Raw genomic sequence first — 25,799 nt, forward strand, 5'->3', positions numbered from 1 at the left:
TAGGGGCGTGGGTGGGGCTGTGGTCTAAACCACAGAGCCTAGGGCTTGCTGATCAGAAGGTTGACAGTTCGAATTCCCGTGACGGGGTGAGCTCCCATTGCTCAGTCCCTGCTCCTGCCAACCTAGCAGTTTGAAAGCACGTCAAAGTGCAAGTAGATAAATAGGTACTGCTCTGGCGGGAAGGTAAATGGTATTTCTGTGCACTGCTCTGGTTTCGCCAGAAGCGGCTTAATCATGTTGGCCACATGACCTGGAAAAACTGTCTGCAGACAAATGTCGGCTCCCTTGGCCAATAAAGCGAGATGAGCGCTGCAACCCCAGAGTCGTTCGTGACTAGATTTAACTGTCAGGGGTCCTTTACCTTTATCATCATTGGTATAATAATAATGGAAAAAAGAAGAGCTTATAAAAATTAACAAAAAAGACAAAAAAATAAAGGTAGAGAAAGAAAATGGGAGTGTGGAAAAATGCAATTAAATCTTTTTTCTTGTTCTTATTGGAGGATGGATGGTGATTGACAGATTGAGTTTAAATCCTGACAAGACAGAAGTCCTGTTTTGTGGGGACAGGCGATGGGTGGTGGTGGGGGACTCCCTGGTCCTGAATGAGGTAATTCATTAAAGAAACCCAGATCCCATTTGCATTACACAGTTAAAGAAGCAAAACCAAGCATTAGAATTGTAGATTCTGGGGGGTTTTCATGACTTCTAGGAGTTGTTAGAAGACCCCTATGCCCCTCACAAAGCTATAGTGCTTAGAGTGGTTGAACATACTAATCCCTCTTCCTAAGCAACTCTAAAGTTGAGGTCTTAAATTTCTATTTGGGAGTGGAGGGAGAGCAGTAATACAAACATCTTTAACAGCTCATACCATCCAATATTAGGAACAAGAGTTTGTTACATTAGGGGCTACTTTTAAAATACGAGTGTGTTAGTGAGCACTCTGCATGCAAGAATGTGATGAATAGTTGAAACTGACACGGGGGGGGGGGGAATGACAATTTTTCATGGCAGTTTTAACCCACAAATTTCTGCAAAAGTGTGAAGAACTGAATTTCAGATTGCGGGGGGGGGGGGGATGAGAGAGGAGCAATCCATCTCTACCCTCACTGCCAAAATTGACAAGTCCTTTGAGCTCTACTGTCAACAATAACAGTAGACAATAGAAAACACAATCAGATTTCATAAGAGACTTTCTTTGGGAAAAGGAAGTGTCTCATCATCCTTGCAAATGAAAGGACTATTTTGCATGAACTGGGAAGTCTAGAATGACCTATCACATTTCACCAGGAAGTGGCTGTACCTCAGTGGTGGAGCATCTCTTTACATGCAGAAAGTCTACAGTCCAATCCCAAGCACTTCTCAGTAGAGCTGTCCCCTGTCTGAAATTCTGGAGAGCCACTGCTAGTCAGTGATGACAGTGCAAAGCTTGATGGGAGCATGGTCTCAGTACAAGGGAGTTTCCTAATAGCAGACATGTCCTTTCTATCTCTTACCTTAGAGGGGGTAACCACAGCCTTGAGAACTGCGTATGTGGGGGACATAATGAACCACCTTTAAAATCGATCCATCAGTCCACTGCATGTAGCTAAATCACTTAAAGTGAAGGTGAGCTGAGAGAATTGTCCCCATGGCATCCAAATGAACATATTCAATGCATGACTATTCATTCACAAAACACCCCAGAAGCATACAGACAATGGTAAAAAGAAAAAAAGAAAGAAAGGTAAAGGACCCCTGGACGGTCATCTCGCTTTCAGGCCGAGGGAGCCAGCGTTTGTCCACAGACAGCTTTCCAGGTCATGTGGTCAGCAGGACTAAACTACTTATGGTGCAACAGAACACCATGACAGAAACCAGAGGGCATGTAAACGCCGCTTACCTTCCCGCCACAGTGGTACCTATTTATCTACTCGCACTGGCATGCTTTCGAACTGCTAGGTTGGCAGGAGCTGGGACAGAGCAATGGGAGCTCACCCCGCCATGAGGATTTGAACCACTGACCTTCCGATTGGTTAGCCCAAGAAGCTCAGTGGTTTATACCCCAGCGCCACCCGCGCCCCTTCTGACAAAAGTGGATTCTGAAAAGGCACAACCCAGGTGCCACTGAGTCAAAGGCATTCACATATCCACAGTCTATAAAGACACATTTCCCCAATACCCACATGCACCTTCACATGTAGCCAGGAGGCAATATCCACAAGGAACGGCCAAGATATCAATCCTGTTCCTTAAGACTGTGTGAGCTCATTCTCTCTCTCCCCCCAACATCTTGTAACTTCTTTATCTCCCAAGAGAAGGAGACTTCCCACATCTCCCTCAGCCAATTAAGAAAACTAATTAATGTTGAATAAGTTTTCTTTTTAAAAGAAGATGAGATGGAACCAGGGTAATTCCACTAGTAACTAACTTAACACCTGTAAGATTATTTCCATAACAGCTTGTAGCTGTCTGTTTCAGAAGACAATGGAGGAGTGAGCCTTTAGGGTGAGGTCAAGTTGCTGGAAGGTTACAGCACCTGCTGTGGCTATAGAGACTGATATGGGAGAGACATGTTTTATTGCAGCTGGGACAGATGAAGGTGTCCAGTTTTGCTGCTGCAGGCTTTCTTCTCTCTGCACTTCTCCCAGCACTCATTCCTCCTCTGGTCACTGCTATGGATGCACAACCTGCCTGTCAGGAATGAGCCACCTCCTAGTGGAACAGGAAAAGTCTGGAGCTGATCCAATAAGTCCGAAGAGTCGGCGAATGGGAGTGCTGCTAGACAGGAAGCAAAACAAGAGATGTAAGGGGTGACAGTTCAATATATTCTGTAGGAACTGGAAGAAGTCTTCAGAAGGGTCATCTTGAGTGATAATGCCAGTGGCTTTGTTAGAGCTGTCTGGAGCTATCTGTTTGTTTTTTCAATAAATCCTCCCTTTTAATTACCTACGCTTGCTGTGTTATCAAGCCGGGATCCTGGACTTCTGACACTGACTGTCTGACTCCAGGCACTGTGGTTGTCTGCAAGAGATTTCCAAATGGCAGGGCTGATGTAGTCAGCCTTCATGTCACAATTTGCAGAGATCTTTGTAACACAGAGTTAGTCTGCCAATGGGCCTGGTGCCTGAAGCCAGCTCCCTGTGGAGCACATCCTTGGGGATCCTGCCATCTTTCATTGTGTGGACGTGTAGATGTCCCTGAGACATCTGTGGGGAAAATCTATGGGAGAAAGGTTTTCTGGCAAGTGACATTTGGCCAATGTAACATGGTCAACGTAATGTGTGACAATTCACAAAGGGGTCACAAAGAGTCGGACACGACTAAACGACTAAACAACAACCTGAAGTTCAAGAAGGATACTGATAAGCTGGAACGTGTCCAGAAGAGGGCAACCAAAATGGTCAAAGGCCTGGAAACGATGCCTTATGAGGAACGGCTTAGGGAGCTGGGTATGTTTAGCCTGGAGAAGAGAAGGTTAAGGGGTGATATGATAACCATGTTCAAATATATAAAAGGATGTCATATAAAGGAGGGAGAAAGGTTGTTTTCTGCTGCTCCAGAGAAGCGGACACGGAGCAACGGATTCAAACTACAAGAAAGAAAATTCCACCTAAACATTAGGAAGAACTTCCTGACAGTGAGAGCTGTTCGGCAGTGGAATTTGCTGCCAAGGAGTGTGGTGGAGTCTCCTTCTTTGGAGGTCTTTAAGCAGAGGCTTGACAGCCATCTGTCAGGAATGCTTTGATGGTGTTTCCTGCTTGGCAGGGGGTTGGACTGGATGGCCCTTGTGGTCTCTTCCAACTCTATGATTCTATGATTCTATGATTCTATGATTCTATACTACCCCAGGAGATTTAATGGCACAATATAATGACAATTCTGTATTGCTTCACTGTTCCAGGAGGAGAAAGAGAGGGAGATGAATTGCAAACATTTCCATCTTAATGCATAATTGTTTACAAGACATTGCGGTGTGGGGGTCTTATAGTAAGAACAGGTTTGGTTGCAGCAGATCTCCATCTTAGCTGGCTGCTTCTTGACTCAGCTCTCTTGGGCTGGTCTTAATTGCCCAACCCAGGTTCAATTGAAGGTTCAGTTAAAGATATACAGATGAAACTTGTCATCCTGACTCATTTGGATTAACTGAGGCCAGTGTATATTCTGCAAAAGGCGTTTCTGGGGATGTAACAGAGACAGGACCAGAATGGTGATGGATGGCTTAGGCTGGATCCCAAGACTGTTTAGCTTGATCATGTGACCTGGCAACCCGGCACTGAACCTTATTTTAAAAGCTTGTTCTACCTTCGTTGGGTGGAGCAACAGCAGGGCCCCTGAGGCTGAACAGGGTTGGGATTTGATGCAACTATACGCCAGCTTATTTTACACCAGTTTGCTTTACACCACCTTTTTCTGCATAGGATAGCTCACTAATATTTAATTCAGTGCAGGTTGCAAGGTTATTGCTATTTATTTTAGGTCTCCCCAAGTTGAGAGGTTTGATTATGAGCCCGGGGTAATATATTCATTTATTTAAATGAACTCTGCCCTTAAAACAAACACCCACTTATAAAAAGTACAATATCAAACGGTATATAAATTTTATGAAATAAGTAAAAAAAATCCATTACTCTATATACAAATCCTGCTTGCATCACTCTCTTATGGATAAACAAAAGGGATAACGTTGCAAATAGCAAGTCACCATGCATCTGATGTAGCAAACCAGCTTAATATGGAAAAATACACAGTCTTTCTGTTTTTAGAACAAATTTTCATTCAGTTGCAATTCCTGGTGTCCAGGTGCATGTCTGTGAACATGGATGCACACAGGGCAGTCTCGAGCAGGTTGGGTGCCCTGGTGCTGAAGGGTGGAGATCGCTCCGGTGCCCCCGCCCTTGCAGGGCACAGCATGGTTTCCGTGCGGCTTTGCCACGCAGCGCCCGACCTACCAGCCCAGCGCCCTGGCGCACTGCACCACCGGGGCTCTACCTAGAGCCAGCCCTGGATGCACAAAGGGTGGGGTGGGGTGGTCAGCAAGGCGAAAAGAGGACAAGTCTTCTCCATCTTTGATAGTTCTTTTGGGGAGGGAATTTCAACAGAAGTCACGTAATCTGCACTAATGCAGGTGTGGAGCAAGCGTCTCTATGGAAAGCATTCCATGACTGAAGCAGCAATACAGTGGTACCTTGGTTCTCAAACTTAATCCGTTCCAGAAGTCCATTCCAAAACCAAAGCGTTCCAAAACCTAGGCGTGCTTTCCCATAGAAAGTAATGCAAAATGGATTAATCCGTTCCAGACTTTTGAAATCAACCCCTAAAACAGCAATTTAACATGAATTTTACTATCTAACGAGACCATTGATTCATAAAATGAAAGCAATAATGATCGCTCCACACATCAAATGAGGGGTGACTTTTGCGTGGTTACGTGCAGCCCCCTGATCCCAGAGGGCGACTCCCTGGTAGTTCGGGGCTGGCACCGCCTTCCAAGGTAGGATGCCAGGGGGCTCTGCCTACCCAAGCCTAGCATCCAATCCTGCCTGGGGAGGTGTTGCCAGGGGATGGCCAGGTAAGGGAAGGGACTTTCCGGCTCACACAATAGAATTTGAATCTTACCTCCAAGCACCAGTTTTAGCAATCGCAAGCTACTCATTCGAATACGCACATCAAAGACTGACCAACTAGGCAAGGGTACCATCCTTTCATTGGCACCATCCATTGAGGCAGGCCCCTGCCCAGTCTCAGACACACGCAAATTTCTAGGCAGTGACATTAGGCAGGGCCCCTTCTTGACGCATGCAACAGGTCACCCTCTGAGCCATGGTAAATTCACCACAGTGTTATGGAAGGCCATCCATGCCTGTGGGGTGACCCAGCACAATTCTCAGGTCATTCCTTCTGCATTGGCGTAGCAGGCTCACAGCAGAGCACAAAAAAGCAATGGGGCGGTGGCGCTCAGCTGCCTTCATGGGCTATATCAGGCATGATCCGCGGGCACTGACAAATACTGTATGATTCTGTCTTTCAGGTTTATCCCCAAAACAGGTGTGGATCTTCGACCACAGCATAGTGCGCTGGGCAGCTATCTGGGCCATTGGGCGAACATCTCGGCCTTCAGGCAAAGGTCAACATTGCTTGGTTCGGCCATCATGGAATGCGCTAGGAAGCGTTGATACCTTGGTTGCGTCCTGAACTTGCGTTCCGTTTCCCACCAGATGCGGTTGCATTCCACCTTGGTGAAAAATGACCTGGTTGTTCAGAAAAGCATAGCGCTCATAAAAACCGCAATTGCAGACCTGGAAAGTCTGCATGCCCTGCACCCTAACATAACTATTTTCTGGTCGGAACTCCTCCCACACTTACAATGGCAACCTCAAACCTAACAGACTGAATTACACTATTGAGAAAATAAATAGGGCATTGCGCTCGGCAACTTTGCACATGGGGGGGGGTGTCGGGTAGTGAAGCAGAAAAGAACTCTTTAGGCCTGATACAGAAAAGAAGTCTTTAGGCCTGACGGTGTGCACCTTTCAGACATCGGCAGTGATGACTGGCTAAGCGACATTAGGCATGGCCTTTTGGAATGGCTGGAGAATGGCAAAGCGTCTTTTCAGGTGCAGGTAGTCTTGGCGGCGAGGCCGCGATTTTGCGGCCTTGGGTGGTGGTGTCAGGCCTTGGGTGGAATTCTTTGGTGATTTTCACCCCCTTGCGGCAACAAGATCAGGGTATTGGGGGAAGCCTTGACCATACCAATAGGCGTCATTGCTTCCCCCTTCCAACGGTGGTGAATGGGGGGAGGGCTCTCTCTGCTTGAACATATGTTCTCCAGAGCCAGCCCCAACCCCCATACATGTGGATAACCCCGAAGCCTCCCAGAACCCTGGCTGGGGCCTGCGAAGGATAATGCCCAATGCCTGAGCCAAGGTCTCCCTACATTTGAATCTTAATAAAGTTGTGGCCAATTTGAATCCCATTGCTCGTTGTCTTGCATCTTTATCCACTCAGGGGGTTGCCTGGGGGTTTGGGGGACTCCGCCTGTCTACGCAAAGAATGTCCTGCAGTCACACAATCAATCAATCAGTAGCTGAACTGGGTTCCACACAGTCACAAAAACAAAACAAAAAAGAGCCGCGAAACCACAAAAGAATAACAAAAACAGACCTCTGCGTAACACTCAAAACGGAAGTGTGGCACTCAAAATGGAGCATGTTTGGCTTCCGAAAAACGTTTGCAAACTGGAACACCTTCTTCCAGGTTTGCAGTGTTTGGGTTCCAAGTTGTTTGAGAACCAAGGTACCACTGTACTGAGACTACTCTCTTACCAAGAATATACAGTGGGACCTCGACTTATGACATTTTCGACTTACGAGTGAAAAAAATGGCTGCGCACTTATTTTTTCGACATCCAAACGGAAAACCCATTCACGGCTAGATGCGGTTTCCTCAACTTACGAGTTTTTTAGATGTGGTTTCCTCGACTTACAAATTTTTCCGCTTCCAATGCATTCCCATGGGAAACCAGTTTTCCTATGGGAAACTCGATTTACGAAGTTTTCGACCTACGAGTGTGCATTCGGAACGGATTAAATTCATAAATTTTGGTCCCACTGTACACATATTTCCTCAATAACCACCCACCCCACCCCTGACAAGTATATTGTGTAGCTACTAGATGATTCACGTGATTCAGACCAGTCATCTCAAGCAAAGAGTCCATCCTGGAGTTCATCCCCACCCCCTCATCTTTTCTCTTGAAAAGAATGGTTGAGTAGAACAGTCATTTCAAAGTCAGTCCCATTGCAAGGAAGGCGGACCAAGTCTTATCTTGCGCTTGTGACCATATCAAGGGGGCAGGCAAAGCTGTCCACTCCCCACTGAAAACACCATGCAAACAGACGTAAAACATGTTACTACTAAAATCATTCTGGAAATACAGTACCACAGCTGGAAAATATATCACAATGGCGCCACCAGCTACTCCCTGCAACACTTCACTTGGTTATAGCTTTCCACAAGGCAGATTTCACCTCTTTATTCCGTATGGTGTATATGAAAGGGTTCAGCAATGGGGTTATTACCGTGTTGAGAACAGAGACCACTTTGTTGCTGCGGACGGAGGAGTGTGCTGTAGGCTTCAAGTACATGAAGAGAACAGCTCCATAGAAAATGGTGACCACCGTGAGATGGGAAGCGCAAGTGGAGAAGGCTTTCCGTTGTCCCTTGCTGGAGGGAATCCTCAAAATGGTTGAGATGATGTAGATGTAGGAGACCACAGTGAAGAGAAAGGAACTTGGGATTATGCTGACTGTCCCCAACAAACCAAGGAATTCAATGAGGCTGGTGTCTGCACAGGCCAGTTTCAAAAGGGGGCCAATGTCGCAGTAGTAATGGTCAATGGTGTTGCCAGCGCAAAATGGCACTTTCAGTAGCAAAGCTGCCTGGGTGAAGATAACTACAAATCCCAGTGACCAGGAACCTAGTGTCAACAGTACGCAGAGGTTTTTGGTCATAATTGTGGTGTAATGTAAAGGCTTGCAGATGGCAATGTATCTATCAAAGGACATGATGGAGAGGATGAGAAATTCAGTGATGCCAAGGAAGAAGTGGAAGAAGGACTGTACCACGCAACAACGGAGGCAGATAGTGGTCCTGGCTATCAAGAAGGTCTCAAGCATCTTCGGGATGACCGTGGTTGTGTACCAGATCTCAAGGAAAGAAAGGTTGCTCAGGAAGAAATACATTGGGGTCTGGAGCTGCTGGCTGACTCTCACGATGATGATGATGAGGCCGTTCCCTGCCAAGGTGAGAATGTATATGGCAAGGATGAGTACAAACAGTGAGAGGTGCCACCGCCGAAGGGTTGGGAAGCCCAGAAGAACGAACTCATGCACTGATGTGTCGTTTTCCATATTTGACTCATGTCTTAGGAAGAAAAACATGTGAATGAACAAATGAATGAGCAAAAGGATTAGGCAATTTTTAAAACAAAAGTACTCCTACAAGAATGCAGAGGGAGTGCAAGAAGATGGACACAGGGTTCATTGGCATGATTAATCTCAGTTGATTTTAGCAGGAGTGATCCATATTTATTATTATTATTATTATTTTAAATTTATATACCACCTTTCATCACAAGATTTCAGAAGGTTGACAGAATAAGATACAGGATAAAAACAGATGTAAATAATTAAGACAAAACCAACTACAAATAGTAATCCAAGTTTGTTCTAGGGTATAGTTTTTGAGCTTTCAATGAATGGATCAATCGATGGCAGTCATAGTCAAAGGAAGTAAATGAGGAACGGCTTAGGGAGCTGGGTATGTTTAGCCTGGAGAAGAGAAGGTTAAGGGGTGATGTGATAGCCATGTTCGAATATATAAAAGGATATCATATAGAAGAGGGTGAAAGGTTGTTTTCTGCTGCTCCAGAGAAGCGGACACGGAGCAATGAATTCAAGCTACAAGAAAGAAGATTCCACCTAAACATTAGGAAGAACTTCCTGACAGTAAGAGCTGTTCAACAGTGGAATTTGCTGCCAAGGATAGTGGTGGAGTCTCCTTCTTTGGAGATCTTTAAGCGGAGACTTGACAGCCATCTGTCAGGAATGCGTTGATGCTTGGCAGGGGGTTGGACTGGATGGCCCTTGTGGTCTCTTCCAACTCTGTGATTCTATGATTCTAAATGTGCAGTGTGACATCAAAACATTATTGGTGGGATTCACCCAATGAATTTTGTGAGTTGGAGCCCAGCACAATAGGTTGTTTTTCCCTCCCCTCCCTCATGAGCCCTCCCCACTATGACTCAGTCTGAAACTGACTCTGGGAGCCGTTCGGAGACACACACACACACACACCCCAGAACAGCACACAAGAGGAGCAGGGGGTCATTTTATCTGGGAAATGTCTATACTTGCACAGACTGAACATTTGTAATACTGCAGTGTGTTGAATTCTCCCCTTTCTTCCATTTAAAAATGTCCATGGTGAGTAGAGTGGAAGATAACCTGCATTTTGGATTCTTTGAGTTGAAAACCTTGATGGGAATATGGAGAAGTTACTGATTATGTATAGTGAGGTGGCAGGATGTGGGAGTTGTATCTTTTGGGGAACATTGAACGAAACATTTTGGGAAAATTGAAGTCCCATAAATATGACAATATTTGGAGAAGACTTGCCTGAAACCATTTGCAATCTACTTTATGAACTATCCAGCTGAATGTTTCGTTTTCAATGTCATCACGTGAAGGTAAATGGCATTCCCTGAACTAGGAAATATCTGAAGTTTTATTGGGTTGGATCATGAAAAAAGCTTCTAGATGCACCTGCATGGTTTTATGGTTTATTACTAGTTGTATTAAGGGATGCAGGTGGCGCTGTGGGTTAAACCACAGAGCCTAGGGCTTGCTGATCAGAAGGTCGGCGGTTCAAATCCCTGCGACAGGATGAGCTCCCGTTGCTCGGTCCCAGCTCCTGCCAACCTAGCAGTTCGAAAGCACGTCAAAGTGCAAGTAGATAAATAGGGACCGCTCCAAGTGGCAAGGTAAACGGTGTTTTTGTGTGCTGCTCTGGTTCGCCAGAAGCGGCTTTGTCATGCTAGCCACATGACCTGGAAGCTGTACGCCGGCTCCCTCGGCCAATAATGTGAGATGAATGCGCAACCCCAGAGTCGGTCACAACTGGACCTAATGGTCAGGGGTCCCTTTACCTTTACCTTTACTAGTAGCATTAGTGTTAATATTAGTATTAGCCCAGGGCAGAAAACAAGAAAATCCAATTAAAGAACTGCTAAATATCTAAAACCATTAAACCTTAATCCAGATTTATTTGAATGCTCAGCCCCCTCAAACTGTCACAAGTACATCACATAGAGTTTAACCATATAATGCATTTCAGTTAATATAAGGACAAGAGTTAATGTGGTTCACCCACAAAACAGGGGAGAATACTCACATCCCTTTGTGTACGTAGCATTTCCTTTTTTTTTTAGAATCATTCAGATGTCCAAGGCAAAGAAAACTCGCGTAGGACCTCTGAAGAAGAACCCATCAAGCGATTCCCAATGTTTTAAGTAACTGCAGTATAGTTCTTACCTCAACTAATTAATGCTCAATCTATGTTTTACTTAACCCAGGGGATTATAATGTTACAAGATAAAGCCCAATTAGCTACTGCTTCTCTGGGTTGGTTTTTTTTAAAAAAAATAATTAAAACACCAAGTGAGTGTAAGTTCCAACCCAGGTCAATGTGTAAGTTTTCCAGGGTGCACACAATGTAATCAGGATCAGACATGCAGACTATAAAAATGAAATTGTTCCATTCAGTTTTATGAATGACAAACGCCCTCATGGCTACCAGAAAGGCGCACAACCAATGTTGCGAAGGCTGCCAAAGAATTCAAAATGAATGCCTGCATGGCTTCAGCCACAACAGGGAATATGTTGTTGTTTAGTCATTTAGTCATGTCCGACTCTTCGTGACCCCATGGACCAGAGCACGCCAAGCACTCCTGTCTTTCACAGTTTGGTCAGACAGTCAGGGAATATAATGAATTACATTGGTACCTTGGTTTAAGTACACAATTGGTTACAGAAGTCTGTACTTAACCTGAAGCGTACTTAACCTGAAGCGAATTTTCCCATTGAAAGTAATGGACAGTGGATTAATCCGTTCCAGATGGGTCCACGGAGTACTCAACCTGAAGCGTACTTAACCCGAGGTGTGACTGTAATTGTTTCCGGAAATCTGTACTTAACCTGAAGCGAACTTTCCCATTGAAAGTAATGGAAAGTGGATTAATCCATTCCAGACGGGTCCGTGGAGTACTTAAACTGAAAGTACTCAAACTGAAGTGTCCTTAAACTGAGGTATGACTGTACTAATCAACAATGGTTCACTGCAACCTAATGAGGCACAAAGGAGTATGGCCAATCCTCCATTCTTTGGGCAGAAGCAAGTTGTTTTATTATTTGTGATGGGTTTTTTTTTGTTTGTTTAATAATTCTTGGCAATGCCATGCTTCTGATTGAAGGAAGAATCTTAAGCGTCTTCAGCCTTAGACTTGCCCTGACGTCCCTCCCCATTTGAGATTTGTAGCACCTGAATTTATGCAGGGATTCCCAAACTTTTTGGGGCCCAGGGACATACTGGGAAAACTAAGAAACTGTATTGGGTGCTACAAAATACCCATTTCACAGAATAGAAAATAGTGATTCCAAGAATATAGTTCCCCCCACAACAGGAAAAAACACACACAACACCTATAAAGTCCCCACATCCATACCTAAACATACAAAAAATCAGGAACTCCCCCACCAAAATAATAATAATTGGAGACCAACTCAACAAACAAAAAGGCATCAACAGCAGTGGAAATAACAGGAGGGGCAAGAGGCATTGGTGACTTACAAGAAAGATGTATCTGGGTGTTACGGTGTCCATGGGTGCCAGAGGGAATGTTGATTCCAATTTTCATATGCAACCATTGACAAAGAATGATTAGCTACTTCATAGTAGAATCAAATACAAGCATACATAAACCAGCATTTATGATGTGGCTGATAAGCCTACCCTTGCCTGGAACCCTGGATAGCTTCTGCCAATAAGCAATACTGAGCTCAAGGGGAAAGTGTTCTGACCGGGTATGAAGAAGCTCTACAGAAATCATCTCCATGGGAAATAAGCTTGCAGTGCGTTGTTGATTTCTGTTGTTTCTTTTTAAAATCAACCTAGTGAGACATGCAAATGTTCATTAGTTGGGAGGAATTTAGTTGGTCGTCCTTCAAAGCAGGGACGCAGGTGGCGCTGTGGGTTAAACCACAGAGCCTAGGGCTTGCTGATCAGAAGGTCGGCAGTTTGAATCCCTGTGATGGGGTGAGCTCCCGTTGCTCGGTCCCAGCTCCTGCCAACCTAGCAGTTCGAAAGCACGTCAAAATGCAAGTAGATAAATAGGAACCGCTACAGTGGGAAGGTAAACAGTGTTTCCGTGTGCTGCTCTGGTTCGCCAGAAGCGGCTTTGTCATGCTGGCCACATGACCTGGAAGCTGTACGCCGGCTCCCTTGGCCAATAATGCGAGATGAGCGCCGCAACCCCAGAGTCGGTCACGACTGGACCTAATGGTCAGGGGTCCCTTTACCTTTACCTTTACCTCCAAAGCAGCACAAGGGAACCTCCTAAGTCCAGAAGCTGTCCTTCTTCCTCAAACCACAAGCACTTTCCCACACCTGACATAAGTGACCATCCGGTTGCAGACAGGTAAAGGTGTGGCTGAGCCACGAGGAACAGGTTGTGATGGCTTATCTTGGGCTGAACTAGGGTTGGGAGCTGAACGCTCTTTCAGTGCAGCTGATCAGGGAATCAACTTTCTGAGCCAGAGAGCCACTGCATTGTAAGCTGCTCATCTTGGTAGATTGTGCCATAAGACTACATCCTAAGATTCACTGGGATAAGTAGAGGTTGGAGTAGGTTGATCTCTGGTTGAGTTTGAGCTCAGCCATGGCTACACTGACTGAAGTTCCTCAGCTCAGCCTGAGATACACCACCAAAAGTACTCTATTCTGCCTCAGCTGGGGCTCAAATTAGGTGTGAATGCTCTTCCATTGGTCAGGATATTCTTCCTTCTGTTATCTAAAATCACACTGCAGGAAATAATGACAGATGTCACTGAGGGCAGCTGGTGACTTTCACCTGGGAAAAAACATATGGTGGAATCAATTTTTAAGCATAACTGGGAGGGATAAGGAGGCCACTGGAGAACATGGTTATCTATTCTGTGCTGATCAGAAGACTCCATTCAGAACCCACTTTGAAGATGGGTAGAAAAGCCCAATTCAGCTTGGGCCAATTTGGAGGCTACCCAGTTTGGCTCAAGGGTCTTGGTCTGCTTCACTCCCCCTAAGACACACTTGCATCAGAATAAGTTAAATGGGAAACAATGGTTCTTAGTTCTGAATTGACATATGTAGCATTGTACTATTGAATTGTCTTATTTTTGTACAAGATAAATGGGTCAAAACAGAACTTACTTTGCTTTAAAGAAGAGTGACTACCTAATGAGTGCTACTGTAACTCTCCAATCTTATTGTAAGGTGCAAAAGAGTAACCACAGCAGATCATAAACTGTAGGTGAGTTTTTTGGGGGCGTTGGGGGTTACAATCAAATATTGAATATATGAATTGCTTTGGCCCAATCCACCCAAAACCTGAAACGATGGCTCTGCATAAATGTGTCTTGGTGTTTGAAATCTCACATCACGAAAGTTGCCTACCAACCTTGTTTTTTCTTGATTTATTAATAATATGCTTTATATGCACCCAACATAAAAAAGCAAGCATAAATCTGCAACCACCACACCATAAATGAACATAGTTTGGAATACATATTTTTAAAAGTCGTCCTTGTGAAATCCTCTTCTCTTGTGGATTGCGCTCCGGACTGCCTCTTTGACCTCTGTGTTCCTGATTGTGTATATGAAAGGGTTCAGCATTGGAGTGAGGGTGGTGTTCAGGACGGCCACTACCCTTGTTAGGCGAGATGAGGAATGGACGTTGGGTCTCACGTACATGAAGACGAGGGCTCCGTACAACAGGGACACTACAATCAGGTGAGACGTGCAGGTGGAGAACGCCTTCTTACGCCCCGTGGCTGAAGGTATGTGGAGGATGGTGGAGATGATGAAGATGTAAGACACTGCAGTAAGGATCAAGGTCATGATGACAATCAGGATGGAGCTCAGCAGTCCCAGAGATTCAATCAAGTGGGTATCTGTACAGGCTAGGCTTAAGATGGGACCAATATCACAGTAGAAATGGTCAACAATGTTGGACCCACAGAAAGGCAGCCTCCACACAACGATGGACTGAAGAAACATAATTATGAATGCTACATACCAGGTGGCAAAAGACATCTGAATGCAAACATGCTTTGTCATAATCATTGGGTACTGAAGTGGCCTGCATATGGCCAAATAGCGGTCAAAAGCCATAGCTGTGAGGATGAAAAGCTCTGTGCTGCCCAGGATGAAGTGGAAAAATCCCTGGGCCATGCAGCAAGCAAAACTAATAGAGGTCTTCTTCTGCAAAAGTGTTTGCAGCATTTTTGGTACAACGGTAGTTGTGTAGCAGATCTCCAGAAATGCAAGGTTGCACAGGAAAATATACATTGGGGTTTGAAGCCTTGGCTCAATGGTTACAATGATGAGGATGAACCCGTTGCCTACAATGGCTATGATGTACATGAATAAACCAACTACAAAAAACACTCCATGTAATTCATGCAGAAAAGGGATCCCCAGCAGAATAAATTCAGTCACTGTCGATGCATTCATCACCTCCATGTTAGCAAAGACACAAATGCACACAGCCCAAATAATCCACTAGTATGGCTCTGAAGATATCCAATATTTTTAAAATCCGCAAAGAAGCGTTCTTCAGAACAACTGGCATGGAAACTGGGGGTGCAGGAAAACAAAAACAAAACATGAACTTCTTTTTAGCAGGATGTCCTCACTTTTCAACAGTGAAAGATAAATGCTGTTGCATCAACTAGAGCTTTTCAGTTAACATGCAATCAAATTTAGGAATGGCCAAAATATACCCCAACCCACAATAAAGTATTTAAATCAATCGGATTTGTTCATGACTGCTTTAAAAGTAATATTAGGGAAGTAGGAAGTGTTGGAAAGAGTTCCAGTGGAAGTGCAAAGCCTGAATTTAATCCCCATCCCTGCACTGTATTGTTGCATCTTTCAGACTGCTAATTCAATTCACCCCTTTATCTATCCCTCCCTCCCTCCCTTCCAATGCAATTTTGGGTTAGAGTAAACCTCATTGAACTATGTGGGACTTAAGAGAAAACATATTATTATTCTTCAAATCCTACTCTCTCCCCTCCTCCATCACATACACATTGTGATCTGCCTATATCAGCTTGGTGGGAGGCAAAACCCACAATAATTTGAGGCTGTTGATCAGAATGGAAGGAAGGAAATGAAAAGACCACAACTAAACAGGGGGGAGGGGGAGAGAGGATGTAGAAAGAGGGAGAAGATGGAAAAGGGGAAGAAAGGGGGGAAATGGGAAAAATGGAAATGGGAGCAAGAAACAAAAGAGGTAAGTAAATAGGCAGGAAGCAATGTGAAAGGAAAGGAAATCACATGCTATAGAACACTGAACAGAAAGGGACAGCAAAAAAAAAAGACAGACCGCATGCCGGGCAGCCAGCATCCTGCTGGAAAAGGCCATAGTCTTACCTTTTGCTAAAATTATGTAGTGAAAATCACAACACATTTAAGATGCTTTGCCTTAATCCACAAATGGCTCTATGGTCAGCATCTTGCATTCCATATTGACCCCGAAGGTCAATTGCTTCCTCAATGATTCAATCTCATTCAACTGCAAAAGAAATTCGGAGACTGTTCTGCTCTGTCGCTTGGCACAGGTCAACAGGAAGCAGAATCCTCTTGATAAAGGAGGACTTCTGGGGGATTGTTATTGTGTTCAGTATTCCAAATGCCCTATTTGTTCACTTTCCATGAATTTCTCATGAGATATTACACCCCCAAGAACCTATTGATTGCTCAAGGACATTGACATTAATATCACTATAGTGTTATATTTCTGCCCTTCCATTCACCTCCATGCCCTTCTCCCCACAGAAATCTTGGAATAGTTATGCATTAATTCCAATGAGAATGGCTTCTTTAAAGGTAAACAACCCTTCCTCTAGGACAGTGATCCCCAAATGGATGTCCTTTTGGATGTTTTGGATTATTATTCAGCAGAGCCCCTTTGCAAATGGAAGAAGACATTTTTTTATTCACTCCTTTTTCTTATATATTTTTTTCCTTAGGTTTGTACAAATTTCTCTTTGATGTTCTCCTGCCACAGATATGCTCTATTTTTATTTTTATTTTGTGTGTTTGTGCATATGTTGCTTTTTCTCTCTTTCCAAACTCCAGCTTTAATTCACTTGATTAAAGTTTCATGCTCCTTTCTTCAACATCAGGGTACCTGTGATTCCATTCTGTGAATCTCTTGCATTATAAATATTTTTATTAAGGTTTTCTCCCTTCCCTCTATAAATCTGGTACTCCCCCTCTACTCAACTGAGCCTGCCTATCAGTTAAGGAAGTTTTCAACTGTGATGCTCATTGTCAGCCTATTATTACTCCTTTACCCCATGACATCTCCTACACATCACCAGTTTCCACTTGGGGCTGGGGGATGACCCTTTTCCTGAACCCGAAGACAGCTGCTGACAGTGAGACAGCTGTGAGCTAGATGGCCTCACTTAGTGTAAGGTACCTTCCTCCTTCCCATAGGATTCTGTTTCTAGTGTCCCTATTCCCTCACTCTCCCACAATACTGTAGTTCTAATGTTAGGGCTTATCCACTCTTCCTCTTGTTGTGTGCCTTGTCCAAGCAGTTTTCCTCCTCTTTCTAGGCACAGTTCCGAACAGTTTGCCTTTGTCCCAATGCTCTCCCCTGGAAAAATCTGTTCTCTAGTGCTATATCAGAACAAACTACAATCTGCAGAAAACCCTATTGCATGTGTAGACCCTTTAACCATCCCCAAATAAATTCAGACAAGACTCAATTTTTTGGTTTGGTTTTTGGCAGAATTTAGGTCACAACTTTATTGATTACAATCAAGCGAGTGGTTGCATAGGCTCTGGTTCGACTAGCTCTCTGCACCCTTGCAGGTCAGCCTTGGGTAAACAGCCGGCATAGTGGAAGGTGCGGTCAAGCCAGTCCATCAGCCAGATGCCCCCCTGGACTCTGGCTCCGGGCACAACCCCTCTCAGGGTTGACCAACCAAGAGTCCCAGGATTCTTTTAATGGAATATCCATCGCATAGAGATGGCCAGACTGCTCTGCCACCCCTATCACCTGAACCAGAGCTTATCCACAACCTTACAAGTTGTGGCGATTTGCTACGCGGCAGGCGAAACCCAAATGGCACCAGCCAAACAGCCAAGTGGGGAAAATTCCTGCCATGCCCTTGTCCCAACAACAGATGACACATGACGGCATAGCAAGGTCATGCGTGCAAGCTCTAAATATAGGGAGAGGTGGTGGGTGTTCCGATGCACTGGCCCAAAAGAGGAAGCATGGGCTTAAGTAAAGGTCCCTCAATACAAATTTGCTGGCATCCCATTGTCTGATTGCACCCAGCATTGAGGGACCTCCAATAGGGTGTTGTGGCCATCCAAATGTTCCCACCCACAACACAGGGTCTGGTTGGCAAGTCACACCGAAACACGTGCCCCCTTGTTAGGGAGGACCCGATTTGTTTTGGTTTTTTTTCCGATTCAGCACTCAAAAAATTGGGTTTCCCCAGGGGGAAAGTAACAAAGCAAAATGAGGTGTGTATCAGCCGCTAGTCTGCTTCTTTCTCAATTTGCATAAGAGTGGAGGTGAATCTGTTCAAAATGGATTTACTCATGGCATCTGGTGGTTCCAACTCTATCAAGCTTTGCTTGTCTTGGACCACATCTTAATATCAAGTGTCCACTTGCACCCAAAATACTTCTGCATTATCATTTTTAAACAAACAAACACACACACACACCCCTTAAGAATAATTATATGGCAAGTTATACACAAAAATCAATACGTTACACACATAATACAAATAATATGCTGTGCCATATTTATTATTCATAACTGAATAAACATATTAATGCCTAAATTATTCATATAATTATAGACATTGTTGTATATAATTTTTGTGCTTTTTTATAGTGTGTGTGTGAATATATAACATATAGTATACACAACTTCCTTCATATAAAAATGTTTGTAACAATGCATATACTTTTCAGGATTTGTTTGTATTTTTAGCAGATCTGGGAGGGAAAACCTCACTTGCTTTCCCTTCTGCAGTGACCAAAGGCAGATTCTCACATACTCCATATCAAGCCCGTCTCTGTGCCTGCAACCAAGGAGTACCTGATTCAATAGACCACATTCTCTTAGATTGCTCTTTACACAGCAGACCTCGACAACTGATGCTGAGCAAAATGTTGGACCTCCGGGTAACTCCGAGAAGAACCCAAATGAGGTTTCTCCTGGCAGATCGGGACAAAGATATCACTGCTTTAGTAGCTTCCTTTTTAGCCACAATTTTACCTGAAAGGGTTCCTAATGAACCATCCTTTCAGGGAACAGACAGGATGAAGCAGAATATATAAGGTATCTGAAGAAGTGTGCATGCACACGAAAGCTTCTACCAAGAACAAACTTAGTTGGTCTCTAAGGTGCTACTGGACATTTTTTTGTTTGTTATTTTTTATATAGATTTCTTATGATCTTTGACAGCTTCACCCTTGTCCTTTTAATTATCCCAGTGATTTTAAATGTTTTATACTGTGATGCCAAAAATGCTATTTGATTTGAACCTCACTTCTCATTGAGATTAATGTGTGAAATAGGAATGAGCAGCAATCCATATGCATAATTCCGTCAGGATTCTGAACTTCTTCAATTCTTCCCTTTGGAATGCATTTTAAATGCCTTCTTTCAGGAACCACCTCCTTTTATGGATTGCACTCCTGACAGCCTCTTTCACTTCTGTGTTTCTTATGGTGTATATGAAAGGCTTCAACATTGGGGTGAGGATAGTGTTCAAGACTGCTACAGCCCTAGTTCCTGGGGATGGGTGCAGGACACTGGGCCTCACATACACAAAGATGAGAGCACCGTACAAAATAGACACCACAATCAGATGAGACACACAGGTGGAGAATGCCTTCTTGCGCCCTACGGCAGAGGGTATGCGAAGTATGGTTGAGATAATAAAGACATAAGACAGAATGTTTAAAGAGAAGGTTGAGAGAATAAATAGGATGGAGCTCAACAGTTCCAGCAACTGACTGGGGGTGGTATCGGCACAAGCTATGCTTAGCATGGGGCCAAAATCACAGTAGAAATGGTCAATGACATTAGACCTGCAGAACGGCAACGTCCACAAGATGGGTAGCTGAAAAATCATAATAATAAATCCCCCATACCAGGTGGCCAAGGACATTTGAATGCAAACATTGTTGGTCATAATCATTGGGTACCGAAGTGGCTTGCATATGGCTAAATAGCGGTCAAATGACATGGCCGTGATGATAAAAAGCTCCGTAGTTCCCAGTGCGAAGTGGAAGAAGTTCTGGGCCATGCAACAATAGAAGCAAATAGTGGTCTGCGTTTCTAAAAGGGCCTGCAGCAACTTAGGTACAACTGTAGTGGTGTAGCACATCTCCAGAAAGGCAAGGTTGCTCAAGAAGATGTACATTGGTGTCTGAAGCCTTGGTATGAAGGCCACAATGATGGGGATGCAGCCATTGCCAATGATGGCTACGATGTACATGAATAAACCCACAATGAAGAAGATTCTGTGAAGATCAGGTAGTAAAGGAAACCCCAGCAGGATAAATTCAGTCACTGTTGATGTATTCATCACTGGAAATTACCATCAAATAATCATCAGATGTGTCTTGGAGGACACCCCAAATCTCCATGTATAAGAAGGACACTGGGTTCCCATCTGGGAGAAGGACAACTCTGATCCTAAACCCCCATTGCCTTGCAGGATACCTTCAAGGAGAAAACCTCACGCAAACCCGGAGTGGAGTCTCTAAGATGGTTGGGTGGCACCTTCTGGCAACTTCTGCAGGCATCTGGTGCCAAACGTATCACTCTGCTTTCCTTTGGACCACATCAGTGAGGCTGAGAAGGGGGTCTTGTCATCTGGGCAGTCCAGGACCTCCAGACACACTGCCTAAACTCGTGCTCCATGGAGGTCACTTGGGTGCTGCTAACACAGTGATAGATGGATGCAAGCAACAAGCTTATATAGAATTAGACTGCCTAGGGATGCTGGGTGGTGGTGGGTGGGTGGGAATGGCATATTTGTAGTGGAAGTTTTTTATTGTTATATAAAAAAAATAACTTAACTATGTACCACTAATTAAAAGTCATTTAAACTGAGGATGATCACAATAGCAGTAGAACTTCTAAAATTGATTCAATGTGATTCATTTTAATTAAATATCTAAAGGAGTATTAGAAAGAAGGGAAAGAATGAACAGATGAACTCATGAAGGAGTTCACTGTAGATTTATTTGACTTTCAAAGATGCAGCAGCTAAAGATGTCATCATTTTCATATTTAGACAGCAGACTTTTTGACTAGGGAAACATAGAAAAGAGAGAGAGAGAGAGACTGTTAACTAACTAAATAAGAACATTTTAAGCAAATATGTTGCTCATGGATACCTTATGGTTTGCTTTGGAAGTGCAGGATATAAATTTAATAAATACACAAATAATAAATACCCAGTTATATAATTTGCAAAACCTTAAAACAGTGGTGGGAAATGTCCCTTTTACAGCCGTATTTGATGTTTATGGTCCGTAGACCAAATAAAGTGACAACTTCTGTCATCCCTGGCTTTTGGTAATGCTGGGTGGTTGAGAGTAACCTGAGTCCAGGTCACTTGCTAAAAACACTTGTAGACATAAGGAAAGTTAAAAGACATTTTAAACAATTAAGGGGATATTTGGGGTTAAGGCCATGACATTAAATTTACACCAACAACTTTGAAGTTCTCCGACACTTTTCATGTTAATGAAATATTCAGATGATTTGCATACACTGAAAATATCACCACTTACTGTTAGGAGGATAATTACCCACTTATTGCAATAATGTGAAATTCCTCATGGTTTTGAATTAGGAGAAGAAATGTGCTGCAAAAGAAGGAAAAATACAATGCAACCAGCCATTAACGAATAAATAAATGGGAAAAAAAGAGGAATTGATAACCAAAACACTAAAAGGCAGCCTTCAGCAAATTTCAAATGGGCTTTGAAATATACTCGGAGTCAAGAGTGAATTTCATGCTCTTTATTCAGCTCATAGTCATCAAGGAGGAGAAGAGAAGACGAATGGCTCTTTTCCCCAAACCATCTGCTTATATACATTATTTACACAATGGGCCTTGCGTGATTGGCTACTTCAGGGCTACACCTGTGGGCCAATTATATTATGGATTGACTTCTGCCTGCAGCCTGATTGGCTGCTCCTACAGGCCAATCAGGTAGCAGATTCACTTCTGCCAGCCGCCTGATTGGCTGCTCCAGCAGGCCAATCAGGTTGCGGATTCACTTCCACCTGGAGTTGGATTGGGTAGCTCCCGCTGATTCTGAATCCTATTGTTCTAGGATTCAGCTCAGTACATAACACCCCTCCCCTCTAAGTTCCAGTCCTGCCCGGGAAGTTGCATTCGTAGTCCCCAAGGTCTGCTGGCCGCCTCCGTGTGCGTTGTGGCCTGGGGTGTTCCTTGGTCAGGGGTTCTGGTTCTGGCTCGTGTTCCGAGGCTGCTGGCTGTGCCAGGGCTGTCTGGTCTGGCGCCACTGAACCACTAGGTTGTAGCTCTGGTTCCGGTGTCCTTCCAGCCTCGGGGCGCCCCTCTGTGCCTACTGCTTCTGCTTCCCCTGCCCACCCCTCTCGCTCTACAGGCCTCACTGCCCTGCTGTCCCCTTGGGACCCCTCTGTCCCGCTCTCCTCCCGGGTTCCTCCTGGGAATCGTCGCCGTAGCTGGTCGCAGTGGCGGCGCCAACATTGCCCCCCTTCCGTTAGTACCTCGTACGACACGGGACCGGTCACCTTGGTGACTGTGGCGGGTACCCATGCTGGGCCTGCCCCAAAATTCTTTGCATACACTGGGTCCTGGGCCACAAATGTCCGGGGGTTCCTGCCTTTCCCCACCACTACCTCATCCTGAGCTCTGTCGGGGTGAAGTCGGTCCAGTCTAGTTGCAAGGCGCCGGCCCATTAGTAATTCAGCTGGGCTCCGGCCCGTCGTTGTGCTTGGGGTGCTGTGCTGTGCTAGAAGAAATGCGGCAAGGCGGTATTCCCAGTCCCCTTGTGTCATGCGGCGGAGGCTGTCCTTGGTGGTCCGCACCATGCGCTCCGCTTGGCCATTGGTGGCAGGGTGGAATGGTGCTGAGCGGATGTGGCGGATGGCGTTCTGCGCTGTGAAGGTCTGGAACTCCTCTGACGTGAATGCGGTTCCATTGTCCGAGACGAGGGTGTCAGGGAGCCCGTGGGTCGCAAACAGCTTACGTAGTACCCGGATGGCTGCCGCCGTAGAAGTGGATGGTACCAGTGCGACCTCCAGCCATTTGGTGTAGGAATCCACCACTATGAAGAATGTTTTTCCCTGGAAGGGGCCAGCGAAGTCCACGTGCAAGCGTGACCATGGATGTCGGGCGGACTCCCAGGGCTGGACTGGGGCCCTTGGGGGATCCGGGCGGGATTCTTGGCAGGTCTGGCAGTGTTGGACCCAGGCCTCTATCTCTCTGTCAATCCCCGGCCACCACACATAACTCCTGGCAAGGGCCTTCATCCTCACTACCCCTGGGTGTGTCTCGTGTAGGGCTGTGAGGACCCTTTTGCGGAGGGGCTGGGGAACAACGACCCTGCTTCCCCATAACAGGCACCCCTTGTGGGCCGACAGTTCATGTTTGCGGTTTGTGTAGCCAGCGAATTCTGGCCCGGGGCTGCTGCTGGGCCATCCTCGCCACACCCAGTCCAGGACCCGGGAGATGACCCTATCTTTTGTGGAATGGTGCGCAACTTCTTGTGCCTGAATGGGTCGGTCGGGAAGCAGCTCCAAGGTCATAACCTCTTGCGCAGGCGCTGGGTCGGGGCCTGTTTCTGGTAGTGGTAGCCTGCTGAGGGCGTCTGCGTGGCCCATCGCCTTCCCAGGGCGGTGGATTAGTGCATACTGGTAGCCGGCAAGGAAAATTGACCACCTGAGGACACGTGGAGACAACACTTGGGGGGTCTGCTTCTCAGGGGCAAACAGGCCAAGCAACGGCTTGTGGTCAGTCACTATGGTAAAGGGCCGCCCGTACAAGAAATCATGGAATTTTTTTACGCCCTTCACGATTGCCAGACCCTCCTTGTCAATCTGTGAGTAGTTTCGTTCGGCTGCAGCAAGCGTCTGGGAGAAGTATGCCACCGGCACCTCTCTTCCATCCGGGAGTTGGTGTCCCAGGACAGCGCCGATGCCATAGGGAGAGGCGTCGCATGCCAGCACCACTGGCAGCCTCTCGTCGAAGTGTGCTAAGACCGAGTTCGAGACGAGCAAGTCCTTGACTGCCTGGAATGCGGCCCTTTGTCGCTGGCCCCACACCCAAGGGGCCCTTTTATCTAGGAGTCTGTGTAGGGGCTCCGCTACCGCTGCCTTATGGGGAAGGAAGGCATGGTAAAAGTTCAATAGTCCCAAGAATGACTGAAGTTCGGGCTTGCTCTTGGGCGCTGGGGCCTCACAAATGGCCCGTACCTTGTCACCGGTTGGATGGACCCCTTCTGCGTCCACCTTAAATCCCAGAAAGTCCACCTGCGGCACTCCCAGTAAACACTTTTCCCGCTTCACCTTGAGGCCCGCCGTCTGGAAACGGTGCAGGACGGAGCGGAGGCGGTCCTCAAATTCCTCTGGTGTGGGCCCGGCGATCAGTACATCATCGAAGAAGGGGGTGACGCCAGGAATCCCTTTAAGGAGAGAGTCCATTAGATTCTGGAATATGCCTGGTGCCACGCTAACGCCAAATTGCAGCCGCTTTACTCTGAATGCCCCTCTGTGCGTCACAATCGTCTGAGCCTCTGCTGTGGCTTCGTCCACAGGCAACTGTTGATACGCTTGGGCCAAGTCCAGTTTGCCAAAGATTTTTGACCCAGCCAGGGTGGCGAGGACATGGCTGACCACTGGCACTGGGTATGCATGGGCCGTGAGAGCCTTGTTTATGGTGCATTTGTAGTCTGCACAGATGCGGACCGAACCGTTAGGCTTGACGGGTGTGACAATTGGAGTTTCCCAGGGGGCGTTGGGCACCGGCTCCAGCACTCCTTGCTCCACGAGCCGGTCCAATTCCTCGTCTATGCGGGGTTTCAGGGCGAACGGGACCCGGCGGGCCTTGTGCCTGATGGGTCGTACAGCGGGGTCCAGCTGTAGGGCAATGGGGGGTCCTGTATATCGTCCCAATGCCCCATCGAAAACCCCTGGAAACTCTTTGCATATGGCGTCCACGTCCACTTGTAAGCTAGTGCGGTTCACCCCGGTAACGGCTAGCCCCAGAGGTCCAAACCATGCCAGTCCCAGTAAGCTAACGTAGGGGCCCTTAACTACCAGCAAGTCCAATTGTTGCTTTCGCCCTCGATATTGCACCCTGAAGGTCCCCACCCCCATAGTAGGGACCTTACGTTTCTGGAAGTCCCGGAGGGTGAATGGGGCCGGCCTTAGTTTGGGACCCCCATTAGGGCACAGTTCCCTTAATGTTCGGGCCGAGATTATGGATAGAGTTGAACCCGTGTCCAGCTCCATGCGGCATGGGGCTCCCTCTATCTGTACCTCTATATAAATTTTCTCTGTGCTGGGATGGGGCAACTGGAATACCTGGTAGTCCGTGATCTCCGTCGAGTTGCCTTGGTGCATGGTGCCGTGTGACCTGGGGCTCCTGGGTCGGTCATCTGATGCTTGTCGACGGGTGAGTCGAGCCCGACACACCCGGGCGATGTGTCCCAATTTTCTGCACTGCCTGCACTCTGCGTTGCGGAAACGACAGGTCCTCCTCTCGTGGTTCTCCCCGCAGCTTGCACAGTTCCCTCCTTCTCGTCGAGGCTGCTGTGGTGTGTGTGCTGCTTGAGTGCGCCGCTGTACTCGGTGTACTTCCTCCCTGTCAGATTCGGATTCGTCGGTGAGGTCTTCGTGGTAGACCCTCGGTTGGGATGGCGGGGCCGGTCGTGCCTCTTGCGTTGACCTCT

At 46.0% G+C, this 25,799-nt stretch overlaps 3 protein-coding genes across 3 annotated transcripts; all 3 read right to left on the reverse strand.

Moving 5' to 3' along the window:
• Positions 1 to 7,972: 7,972 nt before the first annotated feature.
• LOC118095696 (olfactory receptor 6X1-like) lies at positions 7,973 to 8,890 on the reverse strand. The gene has a single exon (XM_035136928.1). The coding sequence runs from the start codon at positions 8,888 to 8,890 to the stop codon at positions 7,973 to 7,975; it is 918 nt and encodes a 305-aa protein (XP_034992819.1).
• Positions 8,891 to 14,363: 5,473 nt separating this feature from the next.
• Positions 14,364 to 15,314, reverse strand: LOC118095695 (olfactory receptor 6X1-like). Its single transcript, XM_035136927.1, has one exon. The coding sequence runs from the start codon at positions 15,312 to 15,314 to the stop codon at positions 14,364 to 14,366; it is 951 nt and encodes a 316-aa protein (XP_034992818.1).
• Positions 15,315 to 19,486: 4,172 nt separating this feature from the next.
• Positions 19,487 to 20,428, reverse strand: LOC132592996 (olfactory receptor 6X1-like). The gene has a single exon (XM_060281351.1). It carries the CDS (start codon positions 20,426 to 20,428, stop codon positions 19,487 to 19,489), a length of 942 nt encoding a protein of 313 aa, XP_060137334.1.
• Between the last annotated feature and the right edge of the window lie 5,371 nt (positions 20,429 to 25,799).

This window comes from Zootoca vivipara, chromosome 13 (genome assembly GCF_963506605.1).
Source record: "Zootoca vivipara chromosome 13, rZooViv1.1, whole genome shotgun sequence".
In the NCBI taxonomy this organism is placed as follows: Eukaryota; Metazoa; Chordata; class Lepidosauria; order Squamata; family Lacertidae; genus Zootoca; species Zootoca vivipara.